Source organism: Etheostoma cragini, chromosome 15 (genome assembly GCF_013103735.1).
Source record: "Etheostoma cragini isolate CJK2018 chromosome 15, CSU_Ecrag_1.0, whole genome shotgun sequence".
Lineage (NCBI taxonomy): Eukaryota > Metazoa > Chordata > Actinopteri > Perciformes > Percidae > Etheostoma > Etheostoma cragini.
In genome coordinates, this window is record NC_048421.1 from 14,845,476 (window position 1) to 14,864,433 (window position 18,958).

Sequence of the window (18,958 nt, forward strand, 5' to 3'; positions counted from 1 at the left end):
GACAGACCCGAGCCCAGGCAGAGGCAGCACAAAGAGAGAGAAAGAAAGAGAGCCAGTAGATACAGCCAGCTGGAGCATCACTGTCCCCTTGAACAAACAGCCTCATCACAGACACAACAGCAGACCTTAAGAGCGATCAATAACCCAGTCGAGGTGACAGATTTTCCTACAGCAGAGACGATGCCAGTCAATACCATCCTGGAGAAGAGTAACGGTGTGGTGGTGGGAGCTGAGCTGACCTGCAGCCTACGGGAGGAGAACAAGGCTCACAGGGAGAGCTACAGCGCTGACTGGCATAGTGTCAGTCTCAAGACTCAGCCTCAGGACAGGTGAGAGCTCACATACCAACCAACACATTCTGCATGTCCCCTTAGGGGGAAAGGTTTCTATTTCCAGCAATAACATTGTGGCGGTGATTTGAAATCTCCCTTGCCATCTTCAGAATTGGATTGAGATCTACTTGACAATTCTTTTAGAACTTTTCTTATATTGGAGGGCAGTTTAATTAAGTAGGTAAATCATAGTGAGTGATCCCACAGTTTCTGACTTCAACTTTTCTCTAATGCCCGCAGGCAGACAATGAACATGAATGACAACTCTCGTAGGGAAACTCTTTCCCGGCAGTGGCAAGCCCGTCCGCTGAAACAAATCTGCCCCTCTGGTGTCTTCAGAGTGGGCACTGTGGAAAGAGGGGTGAGGGAGCACCAGCTACTGCCAAAGAGAAAAACCCTCCCCTTGCCAATCTTCACCCCCGCAGAGTTGGGTGTCAGGCTTGGACGTGGAGCCCCACACACCGAGGTGGACCTGCATATCTTCCCCACCCCGGACGGAGTCTGTCCTAGTAAGAGGACCGTGGACGAGATCACAAGAGACCTCCCCCCAGTCAAGCCAACCCTCATGGAGTTTTTCAAAGCACCCAGAGACCTGGGTCGCTCCATGTCTCAAGAGGCCCAGAGAGGGTGAAAAACAAAAAGAGAAAGAGGGGATGTTAGGAAGGGACAAGATGGGTGACAAATGGGAAGGATTGTGCGTTGAACTATGTGTGTCAGGAAGAGCATGACAAGATATATAGTTATTTATATATATACATATATATATATATATACATACATATATATCTAATGACAGTCATCCAAAACCGTAAATCTTTAGCACTATCAAGTACAGCACCAATCGTTGTTGGCATTTGGTGGTGAATGGTACTAGAAATAGCATTGTGATGAAGAGGCAGGGTGTGTGTTCTCAGCTGTGCCATGGGCTGATCCCTGCCTGTGCTGGCCAGCTGGCCTCACCATATCACCAATCTCTCAGTGGAATCACTGCCAGCCAGCTATTCCTCAACAATGCTACGTACAACATTTTGATGCCTTTATTTTGCATTGAAATGTGCAAATATCATTGTAAAGTACATCAAAGTGTTCTTGGAGATCAGATCAATAGATTGTACGTGTAATAGATGGTGAGGGACTGCAATGACACAGAAAGTGACGGATGGAAAATGACATGAATAAGGAAAGAAGGATAGTCAGAGGTGAAGAGGAGGAGTTTGGGGACTGGGTATGCAACTTCCATACCTCTACAAGCCCTTGACAATTTCTGTGGAGAGTATAGAATTCTCCGGTGTGATCACACACTACAGCTGTGTGAAATAATTAGGTGTCTAATTAGGAGGACTTAGAAAATCTAATAACACACTGTATATTAAGTGATCTGTATTGTTAGTTGATATGTGAACAGATACTGCATTAGTTAAGAATGCACATTCTTCTGAAAGAATTTTTAATGTGTGCAATCATGTCTAAACATTTTTCCTAGATATTTTTATTTTTCTTAATAAAAGCTGAGTTCCTCTTCACTTCTCATTGTGTTTTCTTTTAAATGGAAAATGAACATATTCTCATTACATTTAATAATGAATGGAAAAGGCTTTGTGGCATGGTACTCCACCCTCTGAACAATCCCCACTTCACCACTTTACATCCTTTATTCATCTTTCATGTTCCACCACCTGTGTTTGTTTCCAACACAGAGCGCACTGTTCCTCTGTTGGCGATTGGAGCTTTGTTGGATGCACTGCACCCCCTCAATTCCTCTACTCTCTAAATCTACAATAATATGCTCAATCTAATTTATCAATTATTTACTTCTGCCATTTGCTGCCCTTCTCTAATCTCTTTTCTCTTCTGAAAATATGTGTCTCTTTAAGCCCTTCTGACTTACTGTCCCTATCTCTCTGTCACGTCACTTTCACTTGTGTTTGTTAGGCAGTGTGTGGTGGTTTGATATTAATAGCTGGGTAAACATTGGCATTACCCTGGAGACAGTGTAGAGACAGTCGTATTGGCACATCCTTCCCATTTGAGCTCTTGATCCTAGTCTTTTATCAGAGATTTGGTTGTGCTGCTTTCACCCCCTATCTTTAAAATTACCCACCCACAGTGCACTGTCAAAGTGCAATCCACTTTTCAAACTCCAAATGAACCTCCGAAGCCTGAAACTATTTTCAGTCGATGCCAAGAAATGTGTGAATTGAGATGCTGTGTGTTGTCACAAACAAATCTCGTAAATTGACTTAGAAAATTCTTTCCTATGCCTCAGCTGTCTCAGATAATTGATGCTGGTTGTATCATTCCATTTGGCAAAGTTAACCTAACTGCTACTGCAAGCAAGTTAATGCAACCCTTAAGAACAGACTCACACTGTACACAAACTCCACTTTATCTCAGTTTGAACCAGAAAACACATCAGTTTTTCTTATTTAAACATACCAAGATTATTCAATTTTATTGATGTTCTTACTTTTCTTGTTGTCACCTAGGGATGACGTAGGGATTGAGTAGTGCCTCCTCCTAAGTACACATCAGTGTATTTAAAGAAAAGGTCACATGGTGTTTAACAGCAATCAATTGTACATGTTGTCACCAGTCTATGGTTGTCACACTCTTGGTACGTCATTCAGGTGTATGTGATGGCCTACATCAGTCACTGTGAATGCTTGTCAATAAAACTATAAATCTTGCTTCTGGTCTATTTGCCATTACACTTAACATGCATTGCTGCTCCCTATTGGATCATTTCGGTAATGCAGGGTAAAAATAGAAAAGCCATAAACACTCCATTAACATAGTCATAATCATGATCTTTGAGTGAAGATGAATAAATTCCAGATTGTTTTTTTCCCTACACAACCCATACAAAAAGCCTAATTGGTGGGTGAATAGTAATCTTTTTCTCTGCTTCTCCCTCCGCAGCACTGTTCTTCTCTATGAAAATAAAAAAATAAAAAAATGTCACACATATCTGAAGCATCTTATAAACTCATCTTTTCAGTCATTCATAATCAACTGCACCAGAATCACAAGCAGCATCCGAAATCAGTACCCGTCTTATCCCGATTGATGTGAAGCCTGCTGTTGACACCTCTCTCCTGCTTCGAAGGGCCCTTTGACATCAGGGGAGCAGACCCTGTTCACTGGCTATTGGCTGGGTGTTGCTGTGCGTTTGTTCGTAGCTGCTGCAGGCGTAACGTCAGCTCCTACAGTCCCAGGAGGAGCAGGCCTGATCACACAAAACAAAAAATACAAATCTGTGTTGCATCTCCTAAATGTTTTTTTATTGTACGATTGTATGATGGGCAATGATAACAAGCCCAAAGCCCAACGATCAATTATATACAGTAATCAGTAGTTTGTCCTTTCAAATACAGATTTGATAAATAGGTGGCAGATGTAGGCTATTCTGGAGATTCTGGAGGGGAACAAGCTGAAAAAGAATAGAAAATTAAATAATTCTCTCAACTTGAGATATGGCAAGACTAATAGACCATCTCTAAAAGTAGACCTTCTACCTGAAACAATTATCCTGGAAGCTCATCTGATGTAAAATGTACATAGAAATGTTATTAAAGTACTGTGTCTGTATCAGGTTTAACTTATTCTTTGCACTTCAGACAATTAAGATGATCAAATCTAAAACATAACACACCAATTCACTTAAAGATCCTTACACATCTAGCCATTTTAGGATTGACTTTACTGGCAGAATATACAGGTTGAATCTACCTCATACTGTGTAGCCTCTGTAGAAAAAATGTCCCTTCCTTTTTCATCAAAACCTCAAAGACTTGCTCTTTCTGTCAAAATTACATTCTGGTGTCTTCTATAAAAAAAATTCTCAGCCTATTATCATACAGTATGGATTTCATACAAACACATCAAAAGTTTTATTTGACACAGGATGTAAATCTGATTAGTGTTCAGGATTATCCTTTCTGTTTCAGAATGTGCATTTGACTTTTTATTTATTCTTACAGTTATTCTCTGCACCACCAGTGGAGAAGAAATGTAATTTGCTGCAAACCCCCACCTGAGGGGTTTTGCACTACTGGGCTTAGTGGCAGCCTACTGACTCTGAGTAATAATATAATTCTGGATGAATGCACGACATAAACATTCTTTGTTGCTACTGCTATGCATCTATTAATCCTTATTATACAGTTTAAGGTAAATTGATTTTCAAATGTGCTTGGCTACATCAATGTTCTCAACAGGTGGAACAACTCATGTTAAGTGCCTTCAGTGTGGGAAAATGTGCCGCTGATTGCCTGTTGCCCAATGCAATTTGATTGGCTATTTTTCAAGCACTGTTGTCGTTGTGAATTGTGTCTTTTAGTAATTTAGTAAAGATGTAGATTATTTAGATCAAACACCTTGGGGCCTACCAACTACAGGGTGAAGTTATTGTTATCAACCAAACCACTGGTGAAAATAGTTGACGTGGAGTGCTTCTCCAAGAAGAATGGCTAACTGCTAATGTTAGGCTAGCTTGTCAGAGAATTTTGGCTTCCAGTGTGTGTAGTTCGGAGGGGATGGTACCTCGTCGAGACCAGGTATTTTCATTCAGGATCTCAACATCACTCTGAGAGGATTGACAACCTACAAAGCAGCAGGACACCTACAACAGAAAGGTGATAAGAACAGGTATGTGCTCACCTAGGCTAAATGTGAAATAGCCTCTTAACTTATGTTAAATGTATTATTTTTTTAACTTTCTGGTTTGGCATCTGTCCAAATTAGATGTTGTCCAAGCAATTTTCCCACACAAAAAAACCACTGGACACCTATAATCTATCTATCTATCTATCTATCTATCTATCTATCTAATGAGTTGCCACATGAAATGTAATGGACATGCAGGGGTTATGTCTCTCTGTGGATGAGAGGAGGGGGGTTTGATGGGGTCTTGTTAGCCCAGTGTGGCCTGAGGCCAGAACCATGCAGGGTTGGACATGCAAGGCGTAGACTGTTAATGGTGGTGGCATATCTCTGGGTAAGCCTTGTTCTCTTGAACTATAACCAGATCTCTGGGAGCCTGACATAGTGAAGAAGTAAAACAGCTCAGCTTTATTTGTGAGTAAAAACTCTACTAAGTTGTCACTGCTTAAGTTTGAGTTCACTGACACTGAACTGTAAGAAATAAAAAGAAAGAAAACATGCTTTGTTACTTATTTTGAAAATTCTTAAGGAATCCAACATGGTGGATTCTTGACTCAGGAAATTTCAATTTAAAAATGACAATGAAACTTTTTACCTGACAGGTAGACTCAGGCCTTGATTATGTTCATAGCTTACCAGTTTAATTAACAAATATGAGTTAAACACTCATGCATTTTGTCATTACACCCAGACAGTAACTTACTGTTGATGTCTTAAAACATGGTTTCACATTTAAATTTCAAGACATCAAAGGTGCACTGGAAGGAACCTTTGGGACGCTTAAATAAAGCCATAGATTATTTGTACATCTGTGAGTGAGAGAATTAGACTTTGTGTTAAAGCTAAGTAGATTTCAATGAACTTGTTCTTACATATGATTATATCAAGATAAAGGTGATACACTCAAACTCAGTTTTACATCACAAGTTATGACCGATGATATTCTCTGTTTCATTTTTTATTCCATTTTAAAAGTCAAACCCCTACGTTGTTTTACTCTGATCTTTTCTAACATGGTCGTGTTATTCATGATAACCTGGTGCATCTGGACATTCTGGATCATCATCAGCTCTACAAGGTCTGCATATTGAAACTATTACACACACACACACACACACACACACACACAGCACAATCATCTGACTGTCCTCCTATTGTCTCATCTATTGTATCAGCCTGCTATCTTGTCCTCTTCCCTCGGGTCGACCAGGTCATTAATCCACATTGTGTCAAAGTGAGGTGGTGAACGTGAGTTTTCTCTCGTTGTCACTCAATGTTTGTTTGGCAACGACTCACCTTACAAAATTATTTTACAAATGCACTTTCTGACCAAGATTCTGAAAAGTCTATCAGTTGTCATCATTCTGCTGTCATTTAAAAGCTTGTTTTATCATGTGTCTGTGTACGTTTTAATAAATATTTGTCACCCTGATAGATTATTAAATGGTTTCCAGGCAATATGAATTTTATCTCTGGGGACAAGTTGTCTTTTAGCTCAGTGATGCAACATTCAGTAACTCGACAAACTTGTGTGATTTTCTGAAGTAAAACTATCTACTATTAATAGTAAATCCAGACATACAGCACAGTACAAGTCCTGCAATCAAATGTTTACTTCAAGTTAAACGAGAGGCATTACCAGTACAATGTACTTCAATTGACCTAATGTTTGTTCAAGGTGGAGCTTTCAACTCTAATATGATGCTGGATAGTTCCATTACAATTTAATTGTGAGATTTTGTGAGTAAAATCAAAATCTGCAACACAACATTTCATTGTCAGGAAAATGTAGTAGTACAGTGTTTTCCTATGAAGCAGATGCACACAGTAAGTCACTGTAGTATACAGTTGGGTTGCATACTCTGTAAGTTACAGTACAATGGTTCTGGAAAAAGCTCCATGCAACAATACTAGACTAGAGTTCAAGCTATAGGCTCGTTTTAAATGAACACTGCAGTAGATTTAATAAATTCCGAAGGGTGGCAGCTAATTGGCAGTTAATTAACATTAAAGGTAGAATAGTAATGATTATAGCAGCCATCAAGTGCAAGCGTGTTTCCAGTAAAGAAGAATGTACAATTTCTGATACTTAAGACCTTGCAGATTAATACTTAACACCCAAGAGAAATTTGGTGATTGGTAAGGGCATTTTTAGTGTGCACAAGTTTAAACTGAACATAAAACCATCTCCATTCCAGTTTCACAATCACTGAAAGTTTGGGATTAAAGATAGATGTGCAATCTGGTAATAGATCATCAAAATACTTGATTTTTGTGTTTTGACATTCTTCAAACTTTTAACAAATTTTCAAGCATCTGCACCGAAATGCAAAGCTGCTTCATGCAGCCATGTGCCGAGCCACAAATTTGGCTTTAAATCAATAGCGTAAGAGTTTTCTTAAAGGGTAACAGAAGATGGGTTTAGGCACCCATTATGCCTGTTAAACCCCAAATCCATATTTTAACCTGTGGATTTCTAAACTAAATGCCACTTAAAAAACTTTAATTTAAATAATTGAATTATCCCTTTAAAGTTGTAAACTGACTAGGACCTGCTGCAGCACTTGGATATGAATTTAACACACACTCTCACATACAAACTCATGCACACATGTTTTATGTAATTGTCCAAGCTCAAGAGTAGACCATAAATAATATAGCTGAGAGCCTGCTACCAAGCTGGTAATGTGACAGATAAGCAAAAACGGCAGTGAGTGTGAAATCCTGAGACTTAGTTTGTGTGTGACGACAGTCCCTCCTTGACATGACCACCAGGTTTAATAGAAGGAGCAGAGCCTGGAGGCATCATGGTCGCTGGGAGCTGCTGCAAGATAGTGGTGGGCTGTTGAGGAGCCTGGGAAGGAGAGATGGGACTGTAATGAGGCTCTCTGCCTGGAGGCACAGAGTCTGAGAATAAACTATATAATACATAACCTCGATACTTGCATGGGGTGATAGCTCTACTCCACAGTAAGGAAAACGAACAAAGGATATGCTTCCCATGTGCAAACATCACTTCTTGTAATACTAGAAACGATTGTATTATGACATAAAGCTCATTGATGTGTTTTGTGTTTGAGCTAAACCGAGAGCAGCAGGTTAGTTGTTGCTAAGATAATGAGCTTTAGCTGACAGCCTAATAGAACAGAATGAGTTAAAAATAATGCACACTTACAGGAAATGTATGAAAATGATCATATGGCTCAAAGTGTGGATAAATATGTTCTGTCCACGCCATATGTGAGAGCTTCAGCTGATATTATGCTCAGTATGTAATTATAACCTGTTTGCAGAGATGCAGAGGCACACAGTAGCGGGTTGCCAAGGTGTCGAAACACAAGCGACGGTCTGCATATGCACACACACACAGACACACACACTCACTCACTAACTCACTCACTCACTCACTTACTCACACTACCTTCGTCTGTGATCTACATTGACCTACAATATGCAGAACAGGCTGTTTAATTAATCTCACTTCTGAAGCTTAAGCAGAGCAGCTGGTAACTCAAAGATCCAAAACTATTGTCTATAAAAGTATCCACCCACTAAGGACTTTTTTTATGTTTTACTGTTTTTCAACCGTGAATCACAGTGGATGTAATTAGTTTTTTTAATACACTAAACAAACGAGAGAGAGAAAAATATCTGCTATTTAAATTATTTAAAACTTAGGTAGGTGTTCTAGATACTTATAGTCTGCAATGAGGTAATGTATGAGTCATCAAGTAATCAACACACAATTGAAAAGTAATAATAATTATGATGCTAATTAGAAGTACTTTTATTCTAATTAGAGATTTTCGTGAGTGATTTTTAATATGCATTCTGGAATTTCTAAGTATAGCCTTTTTATTTTTAAATGCACTAAAATGTAGTGTGCAACTGGGACACTGCTTTTCATTTAGGTTCAACTTTAAAATTCTATATAGGAGACGTTTTTTATCTTTCTTCCTGAGTATATGAAAACAGACAGCGAGGGTGCTGTGCACATTATGGCATGTGGTTTAGTTACCCGATAAAATACGTATATGCTAGGAGTGCAGTTTGAGCTATTCATTATTTTGTTATTGTTGGAACTATTCATTGTTTTGTCATATTTAATAGTTCAAGATTTATTTATTTAATTTCAGTTTTGCTTGAGTCATACAGCTACACAAATTGGTTTTATGATTAGTATTTTCTTTGGGTTATTTTTAGTGTCTGTCAGTGCTTTTGTTTTGATGTTACCAGGCCGCATTAGCCACCAGGTGTAGTCTACATACAGTACACAGGTGAACAGGTACTGTGTGTGGGAGGTAGACACCGGGGAGGGCTGATGGTTTTTTACCAGAGCCTAGAGACGCCAATGATCCTTTTTGTGAAATGTTTGTTTGCCAAGATATTGGATTAACAAACCTCACAGAATGCTATCTCTGCCTGGACAATGCACGGTTTTAAATGGTGCAACAGGTGATAACATAGACTACATCTTAAAGGAAAACGGCAACTTATTGGGACTTGAGCTTATTCACCGTATCCCACAGAGTTAGATAAGTTCATACTCTTCTCATCTCCGTGCGTGTCGTAACTCTCTTTAGCGCACCCCCCACTAGCCTAGCTTACCAGAGATGGTGGAGGTAACCGGCTCCCACTAGCCTACTGCTCCCAATTAGGTACAAATTAATGCCAACATGTTCCTATTTACACATTGTGATTTGTATAAGCGTGTACACATAACAAGGTCCCAGGAGACACAGCCATCTTCTAACTGTATACAAACTCGGAACTATATTCTCAGAAGACGAACCAATGCTACTTGGATGGAGTGATTAGTGCAACACCTGAAAAGCACCATTATTACTCTCTGCTCCTCAGCACGGGCTTCTCGTGCGCTTTGAGCAAATCACTCCGCCCAAATAGCAGAAGTAGAAGTGCGTCGGCTTCTGAGAATATTGTTCCCAGTTTGTATGCGGTTTAAAGATGGCTGTGTCTCATGTGACCTTTTTATTTAAACAGGCTGTGACTATACAAATCCCAATGTGTAAATAGGAACATGTTTGCATAATTTTGTCACTTATGGGGAGAAGTAGGCTAGTTGGAGTTGGTTACCTCCAGCATCTGTGGTAAACTAGGCTAGTGGTGGGTGAGCCTGACAGAGTTACGACACGCACGGAGATGAGAAGAGTATGTATGAACTTACATAAAGTTCCAATAAGTTGGTGTGTTCCTTAAATTTCTCCGCCCTACTTACAATTTATTATCAGGACAACAACAGTTAATATTAGACTTCTAGCACATAATTGTAGTAAGGTTTATAAGAAGGAGATATAAGTTAATGTGGTCTTTGTGTGCATGTTTGTATTTGTTGAAACTATTTTTCCTTCTATTGACCACCCATTACTAGTGTATAGTTAATGAATGCTTGTTGACACAGCATACCATTAACATTAATTAATTAATTAATTAATTTGTTTTGATGAAATACCCATGCTAGGTGAGTAGGGTTGGGAATCGTTAGGATTTTAGTAGTTGAGTGTGACAAATTAACACTGCACGTTGGGTCTGTTATTTTGAACAGACCCCCATTCTTCCCACAGGTGATTTTCCGGTATTAATATTTAAAAATAACAATGATGTGGCCACTGGTTAGTGTTTATGGTGTGCTTAGAAAGCTACCAACTCTGTATAATAGACGGTTCGAGCCTAAGAACTTCACTGTAGCACACAACACTAATTAGCACGCAGTTTACATTCTCTGTACCAACCTGCCTTCCAACTCTGCCCCCCCCCCACACACACACACACACACACACACACACACACACGCACACACTTGCTGTCAGTGGAAGGGGCCTCTACACCCCCACCGTATCTACAGCTCTGTAATTAAAACACTGTAATCTGGGTGGATCGTCTCTATTTTTAAAATCCCCCTGTCATTGAGTGGGTAAAGTGACACAATGGGACGCATCAAGCGGTGAAAGAGGAGGAGAAGAGGGGAGATAGGAACAACCGCAGCAGCAGGTGATGACCAATTCTGTGAGAGATGAGGAAACTAATTAACTGTTTTAGTGGCGGAGTGGCCTGAAGATAAATCTCATCTTGTTATCCAGTGCAGGCCATGCCCATCAACAGATGCTTTTTTTAAAGTTCTTTACAAATACCACCACAGAAATGCAATCTACATCTTGTGAATGTTAAAAGAAATTCCAAATAAAATCATCCCTGGACAAAAAAGTAGGTAAGGCTGGGCAAAACTTCAATATCAGAGATGATCGTCTTTCACACGGATTATATTGTGATGATACAATCATATGCTGTCATTTTGTAGAATTCTGGTAATTGTTGATGTATTTAATCAATGTGATGTTGGCGTGACGCTAATTTTAACTAAGTAATAAACTGTTGGGTGGTTTAATCAAGACGTTATATTAAATTCATGTTTTTAATGTAAAGTCCTAATCTCAAAGTTAATTTACTTACTTTAGTTATCCAATAAATGTGGTAGAAGTATAAAATTGCATGAAATTAAAATACTCAACCAAAGTACAAGTACCTCAAAACTGTGCTTAAGTGCAGTACTTGAGTAAAAGTAACGTGCTACATACCAGCACTGCCATACTTTGACACATAATATTAATAACAATAATTATAATAACTGTATTTGTATAGCTCATGTCATGCATAAAATGCAGCTCAAAGTACTTCACTGCATGGCATTAAAGACTAACAAAAACAAGAGAGAAAAGATAACATACGCAAGATAAATAATTTCATTAGAATAGAAAAAAAGATAAGACTATAAAATAAGGCAGAGATATAAAGTTAGTAAAAATGGTAGTAGAAAAAAAAGAAAAAGTAGAAAAAATAGATAAAAGTGAACTTCATTAACTAAATGCTAGCCTGAATAATTAGGTCTTCAGTTGATATATTGATTTAAACCATACCAGCCCTGAAATGAAGTAAGGAATGTTATGATATAAGCTCACTCTGAATGTTGAGGTTATTATTAGTACATATCAGGAACCATATATGCGTATGACATTTGTCAAATATGAATGAGACCCTGCAGCTTTTTAAAACAGCCCCCATAGGGACTGGGCTGCTCAGGTATGATTTAATGACACACACATCCTCACTCACACACACACACACACACACACACACGTACACACAGAAATGGCCATCTCCAGGGTTAAAGGGTTAGCTCATTGCATTAGTGATCATTTATTCATCATACCCAACGGTTAAATATGGAAAACCATGCATGAAGATGGAAAACAGCGTTGACCATATTGGTCGGGTGTTCTGCTGAAGGCATTAAAAACTAGTGGCATGGCATCACTGTTGCTTAGAACTTCTTCAAATTTTGATCGCTGGTGTTGGAGTTGTTGCAGTGACAGTAAGATGGCAGTTAAAGCTGTTGTCATTAGTCCAATAGTCTGACTCACTTTCACCCCCCTTTGCCCCTCACCCCCTACGGCATCAGCTCAAGAACATGGCCATTACCTTTCCCCGTTCCTATGGCAACACCACCCTGCAGCCCTTACAGTATGTGTTGGTAGCAGTGTGTGTATGTGTGTTTGCAATCATTTGTTTGTGTGTATGCACAGGCATAGATAACGTCAGCTAAGACTACAATCAATATTTTAAAGGTTTAGTGTCGTCCCCTTTCTCTTGCCTTGTTTGTTTCTGATAAACTTTCACTGCTCACAGCCTCAAGAAAGACACCATTCAGCTGTCTTCAATTGTCTAGTGGTGATATGTTGCAGTCCAGTGAATGTTTGTGGGTTTGTAATAAGTTTACAGTTGTGTTGTAATTATTTTTAATCAATCCAGCGGCAAGTGATAATAAATAATAAATCTCTGAATTGGAACAACTGGACGGTCAGAAAGGCTCCATACCTTCTCATCAGGGGCCATACAATGTCACGCCGACCCTTTAAGGAAAACAGGTTTGGAGCCATCTGCAATGACACAATGACAACAAGGAGGATATAAAAAAGAGATGATATCTAGCAACGACAACAGCATGAGAGTGACATTACATAGCCGAAATAGAGTAAAGGACTGGGAATAGAGCGTGGCTGTTCTGTCTTTGGCGATCCACTGGCTGGGCTGTAGGATTGTGGTAGAAAGAGAGCCAGAAAAGCACTGTGAGATAAGGCTTTGAATATAGCTCCTCTCACACTATTCTTTTTCTCTTCTCCCTAAGGAGGAGGGCTGACTGACAGACACTCCCCCCCACCACCTCCTCCTTCGCTGGCTGTGGGCAAGCTTCGTATAGTGCCTACCACAAACCTGAGCCAATTAACACATCTCCATGCACACTCTGAGTTTATTAATACATAATAAACTAGTTAGAAACAGACACCAATTATCTTGCTTTCGGCCATTTAAATGTAAGTGATTGGGGGAGGTGTGTCTTAGGCAGTGGGAAGGGTTTGTAATGATGCTGCAGAATAGCACACCAGTCTATGGTCGAAATCAATGGGATGAGACATCCACCGTCCCCTTGAGAGGATGCAGCCTTTAGAGAAAAGCATATTAACGCTGTTTGACGGAATGAGCTCCCACTCTGTTGTGTGTTTGCTTTTTATTTATTGTGTGCTTGATTAGTCCCGTGGTGATCGTCTCCATCTAAGGCAGCCAAGCTGGTGTCATTGTGTCTCAACTCCCTCGCTCCAGTCCTCCTCACTGAATGCTGACTTAATCACGCACAACCTGTGCCAAGCTCCCTTTTTCTGTTTTGATCTGACATCCCCAGTGCCAAGATGTCTCCTCGGTCTGACTGGGTCTCTGTGTGTATCCAGATGCAGCATTGACCTGGCCGTGATCTCTTATTAGATACAGAAACAGAGATGAAAGATGGTTTAGAGCAACGTATGCCTCGCCATTCCTCATGAGAATTAGATCTAACCTTACTGACGAAGGCCTGCACAGACAATGAGCCTTTGTGCTATCATGCTCTATCTAAAACTTTCCTTCGGGTTAGATAATTCAATTTAGAATAGAGTATGATTTCCTGAATTAAATTATAAACTATCTGTAACAGTGAGTCACACACTGATTTACCGTTCTGCCTCGTTTTCTCTCAATGCAGAAAAGCTGCAGAGCAGAATCAGACTGTACTGCAAAAGATCACACCACCACTGACTTTCTCTTAGTTTTTTTAAATGTGAGTGCAGATGTGTTCCCTTTGAATAGGTTTAAGCTCTCTAAACAAAATAGCACAAGTGAGTTCTTGTGACATAAACCTGTGAATACAAAGTATGTATTTGCAAGGGACATTTATTGTTTGTAACATACAAAATGGAGCACCACCTTTTGAGTGAAAAACCGCAACCTCTATCAGATTAGAGTTGCAAGTAATATTGTGCTTTTTAAAAAGCACAGATAAAAGTGTCCACATCTGTAAAGAATTTAATGAGAAGGAGAAAATTCATTACTTTTAAAAATAGAGCTTTTTATCGTTTTATTGTTGTCTGTTTTCACTGGCAAATACATTGTGTGTACCAGAACCACATTTCCACTTAATTTATTTCTAAACCCCAAAAAAAACCAAGAAGGGGACAGTGATGATACCCTAGTTACAACCATCTCTTTGTACTTATTATCTCTTACTTCATCCATTAATAGATGGTGGACGACATGTTTGTATGGATACAACTGCTAGTTCATAGTTCACAGAAATTCTTGAGCGTACAGACAGATAAAAATCATCAAGAGTGAAAAAGACAGAGCTGATGGAGTGAGACCACACTGCCAGGCAAAGTTCAGGACCGGCCAGGTAAAAAAGGCCAGTGACAAGTCACATCACCTTAAAAAACTGAAAAATGCCTCGGGGTTACAGTTGACAGCACGATATTCTTACGAAATCAACAAAAGTCACGTTGGTAAATTATGCTTGCATTCACACTGAGAGCAGCATACTGCAGAAACACATTGGTGAGTGTGAAATGATGTAGGTGTATAATTTCGTCGATGGTTTGAAACGCGTTAATTGAGTAAAGTGTTTATGTGTGCATGTGTGCGTTTTTTGCCAGCTTCATAGTGATCTGGGTAATGAAAAAAAATGACGCTATGTTTGTTCATTTGCCTGCATATAATAGATTTATTTAAAATTGCATGAGTTTGAATGCAAGGACTGTTTGTTCCCTGCTGAATTGGATGCGGCACAATTTGCCTGGGGTGATTTGGAGGAAAGGTGTGTGTGTGTGTGTATGTATGTGTGTGTACCAAAGGGAGGGAGAGAAAAGACTGTTTACTTCCATTCACCTGGGTAAGAGATGAAATACTATTTCTGTTCCTCAACTTCATTGCATGTGTTGTTATTTCTTCCTCCTTTGAATGCAACACATCGCATTAGAATCATTGAATGGGGCTGAGAAAGGCCACTCCATCCTTGTGGGACCTGCATTGGCATGGAGAACAGATCTTTTGTGTATCCTGCCCTCTAATCAAAAATACTGAGGGACTTAAAAATGGCTTTCACACTGTGAGTTGACAAATCTGTCTTGCTGCCTGACATTCCTGGTAAAAAAGGGAAGCACAAGAGATCTTCACAATGATATATATGTATATGGTAATGTCAATCAGAGACAAGCTTCTTGGAAGAGCTATCTATATTCCGATTCAGTGTTAAATGCCATTGCTGGTTTAATCACCATTATTTCTGTCATGATTCCATGGCCGCTGCACAGTTCATTATTTTCCTTGCGGTCTCTGTTGTAAAAGGTCAAAGATGATGCTTGATGACAAGCAAATGTACTTTGAAACTCACAAACCTGCACAACTGCAGACTGTTGATTGGGGTGAAGAGTCAACATGTTAACATGTTGTTCCTGCACTGCCACTGGAGCATCATCCCCAATAACATCCTCCTCCTGCACTTATTATAATTAACTACATCTCAGCCTTGTCAAGCAGTCCAACTTGTGGGCCCATAACGACATATAACATAGACCATGTTTATTGCAGATCATTTCATTTGTGAAGAGAAGCACCATAACAAGCACCACCCATGTGTCCACAAACTGTTGTGGAAACATGCTAACTCTTTAGCATATGCTCAGTGGTAGTGGGCGACTCGTATTGCCTCCGAAGTGAGAGAGAGAGAGAGAGAAAATAACTTTTAAGTGGCTCTCAGGCAAGATGGTGAGTCATTTTAACTGACATTTAGCCAAGTCAAGACTTTTGTGTAAGAAAGTGACAAGACACCAAAGAATCAATTGTCAATTGCAACATTCAGTGCCAGTGCTAATAGTTGTGTGTTTGTTTCGTGCCATATTAAGTGGGAGTGTTTTACATGTCAGCTTGTTAAAGACTAGATATCCAAACTATATGAGAATATTGGGTGCAATGTTTCTATCTTTGCAGTCTTGCTGAAATGTCAGTGAGTGACGCATCCTATCGCAGTCATTTTCAGTCAATACATACAGTACATGATCCGTGGTATTGGCTGCTACAAGTAGTTAAGAATTGTCATGTGAATCGAACAATAGAGTTGTTATTTTTGTCAGTCATCTTACAACATTTATAACTGTGTCCATCTCATCTATGCTTTTTCTGTTTTTTTTTCCTGTTGCTCTGTTTCTGGTTTTAGCACCGAAAAATTGCATTCCCATTCCCAGTAACGTTACAAAAACTACAACACTACACCGGCTCTAGCTAGACTAAAAAAGACAAGACAGGCAAGCCGCACACAATTGTTTGGGCTTGCGAGCCAGCCAAAGAGTCGTAACGTTACATTTTGAGTGGGTGGCAAGCGCTGAAATGGATGCCAGTAAGATTCTGAATGGAAAGTTACTTTTTAGTTTATTTCTTAAAATGTTACATGTAAGATTTAACACTACAGTAGCCGATATGCCATCGTTGTTTTCAATAAAAAAACATTTGCACAAAGCAAGCCAATCCACTTTTCCATGTTGATAAGAGCATCAAAGTGAGAAACAAAAAGAAATCAAGGGATATTTAGAATGGATAGAAAATGTGCGATTAATTGCAAGTTAACTATGACATTAATGCGATTAATTGCAATTAAATGTTTTAATCGTTGGACAGCACTAATTTGAATATGTAAAAAACAAAGAGATCTGTGTACTAATTCCGGGGTCTGGAACTAGGCTAACTTCAGACAAGGGGTGCTGCTTCAAACTTTTGAGCCACCTAACAAATAAAACAATAACGAAAGCAATAAACATGTGTAAACCCTGCAATGTCCCGGGGCCCCAGTGGGCCCTCTGAATCATTCAGCTCCCCCTAACTGTACCCCCTGCTCACCCTGTGGGGGTTGTGTTAAGGCAATGCCTGACTCGCATGAAGCACTGCATGCTTCTTTGTGTCCAACAAGTATTTACTGGTGCATGGTAACAATACCAAATTTAGTTTTCTTTTTCCTGACAATAACAGTAAATTTGAGGCTTACAAAGAACTATTATAAATTGTCTTATTAGCAGTTCTGTTCACCCTAAATAATTCAATTTATTGCAGTGGATCATTTAGCCTGACACCTTAACCTCCTCTCTGTAAACAGTCTCTTTATATGTAAGTGAAATCCGACCTACTGTTTATACAAATGCTTACAGTGTCCTTGCATTGATCTTTGTAAGGGTAAAAAGTAATTTTTGCTTTCATATTAACTGCTCTCTTTCATGCTCTGAAAACTTAAATGCAACAATAATTAACTTACACACAGGTGGTAGTAGTAACCATGTCAACATATTTACATGCATTGTAAAAACTCATTGTGCATGCCTATATGCAAAATATGTTTTGTCTGAAATTGTCTGTAAAGTTCACAGCTGTTAAAGTCTAATTATCCAATGAGCTTTATTAATTCATGTTGTTTTTATGAGAAACTTGTTGTTGAGTTAGGACTTCGCTGGTCTGTTGCACATCAGTGTCTGATGTGTGCTTGGTGAATAGGCACATGTGTGGATGCATGGGTGTCTTTGTAAGGATTCATCTACCCCAGCTCTCCTAACAACTAATGAAATAATAATGAGAACTTTGGTTGCTTTTGAGTAGGGCACAAGAGACAAGAATGACTTGATGCAGATAGAAATGCAGAAGAAATAAAAGAGGAAATTGAACTAAAATGTTGAGCTGGATACAATATTAACCTAATATCTGACACCTAGAATGACACTTTCTGTGAACTAGAAACAGTAAAAAAGTGTGTTTTTGTTCTTGAGAAAGAAAAGAGATGTGTGCAATGTGATGACACTCAGCGGCACAAAGAATAATGATATCACACCTCATGGATGTCGCGGCATGTCCTCTTTGTGTGAAATCCTTCTAACGCTGCATAACCTGCATAGGTTTGCTCACGGCTATATTAATTCACATTTATGCTCTCTTTTCCACATTGTCTGATGGCACAAAAGAAGACCATGATCTCTAGATTAAACTCTTAAGGTGCAGTGGGGACTGCTGCCAAGTTAAGTGGTCAAGGTGAGCCGGATGTTTCTTAATTGCTGGTCACTCTTCAGAGAGATCAGATTAAATGCCATGAAGCCAATATGAGCTTGGGCTGTTGTCTACAAGATGGATAACTCAGCCTGGCCTCTCATCGCCTTTCTATATAAAGCTGCAATAAATGCCACGCTCCTTGTACTTAGTGCCTATGTATTAAGTGTGATGTACCGTTTCACCTTATTGCTTTAAATGTTGTCTTTATTTTCAGATACAACTAGTTAAAGTATCCTTTTTGTGTAACTTCCTTAATATTAATCAATACGATCCTATCACATTTAAAAGTGCACATCCTAGTGAGTTAATGTATTCACTTAATGCTTTCATATTGTGCCTATGAGTAAATATCACATCTGATTAGATGTGAATAGAGAGATGGATCAGAGAATATTTCACAAGTCTGATTTGAGTTGAGTGTGAAATTAAATCTGTAGAGATTTGTATGGTACTAATTTAGTTCTGAGTTGAAAGACAAGACTTGGAAGAAAGCAGAATTTCATTTC

At 39.2% G+C, this 18,958-nt stretch overlaps 1 protein-coding gene across 1 annotated transcript; it reads left to right on the forward strand.

Annotated features, from left to right (window-relative positions):
- Positions 1–1,381, forward strand: tcap (titin-cap (telethonin)). Its single transcript, XM_034894857.1, has 2 exons — positions 1–329; positions 573–1,381. The coding sequence occupies exons 1-2, from the start codon at positions 181–183 to the stop codon at positions 961–963; spliced, it is 540 nt and encodes a 179-aa protein (XP_034750748.1). The 5' UTR covers positions 1–180; the 3' UTR covers positions 964–1,381.
- Positions 1,382–18,958: the final 17,577 nt, after the last annotated feature.

Coding starts and splice junctions, on each gene's coding strand:
- tcap (XM_034894857.1), top strand. CDS start 181: ATGCCAGTCAATACCATCCTGGAGAAGAGTAACGGTGTGGTGGTGGGA. Junction 330..572: donor AAGACTCAGCCTCAGGACAG/GTGAGAGCTCAC, acceptor TAATGCCCGCAG/GCAGACAATGAACATGAATG.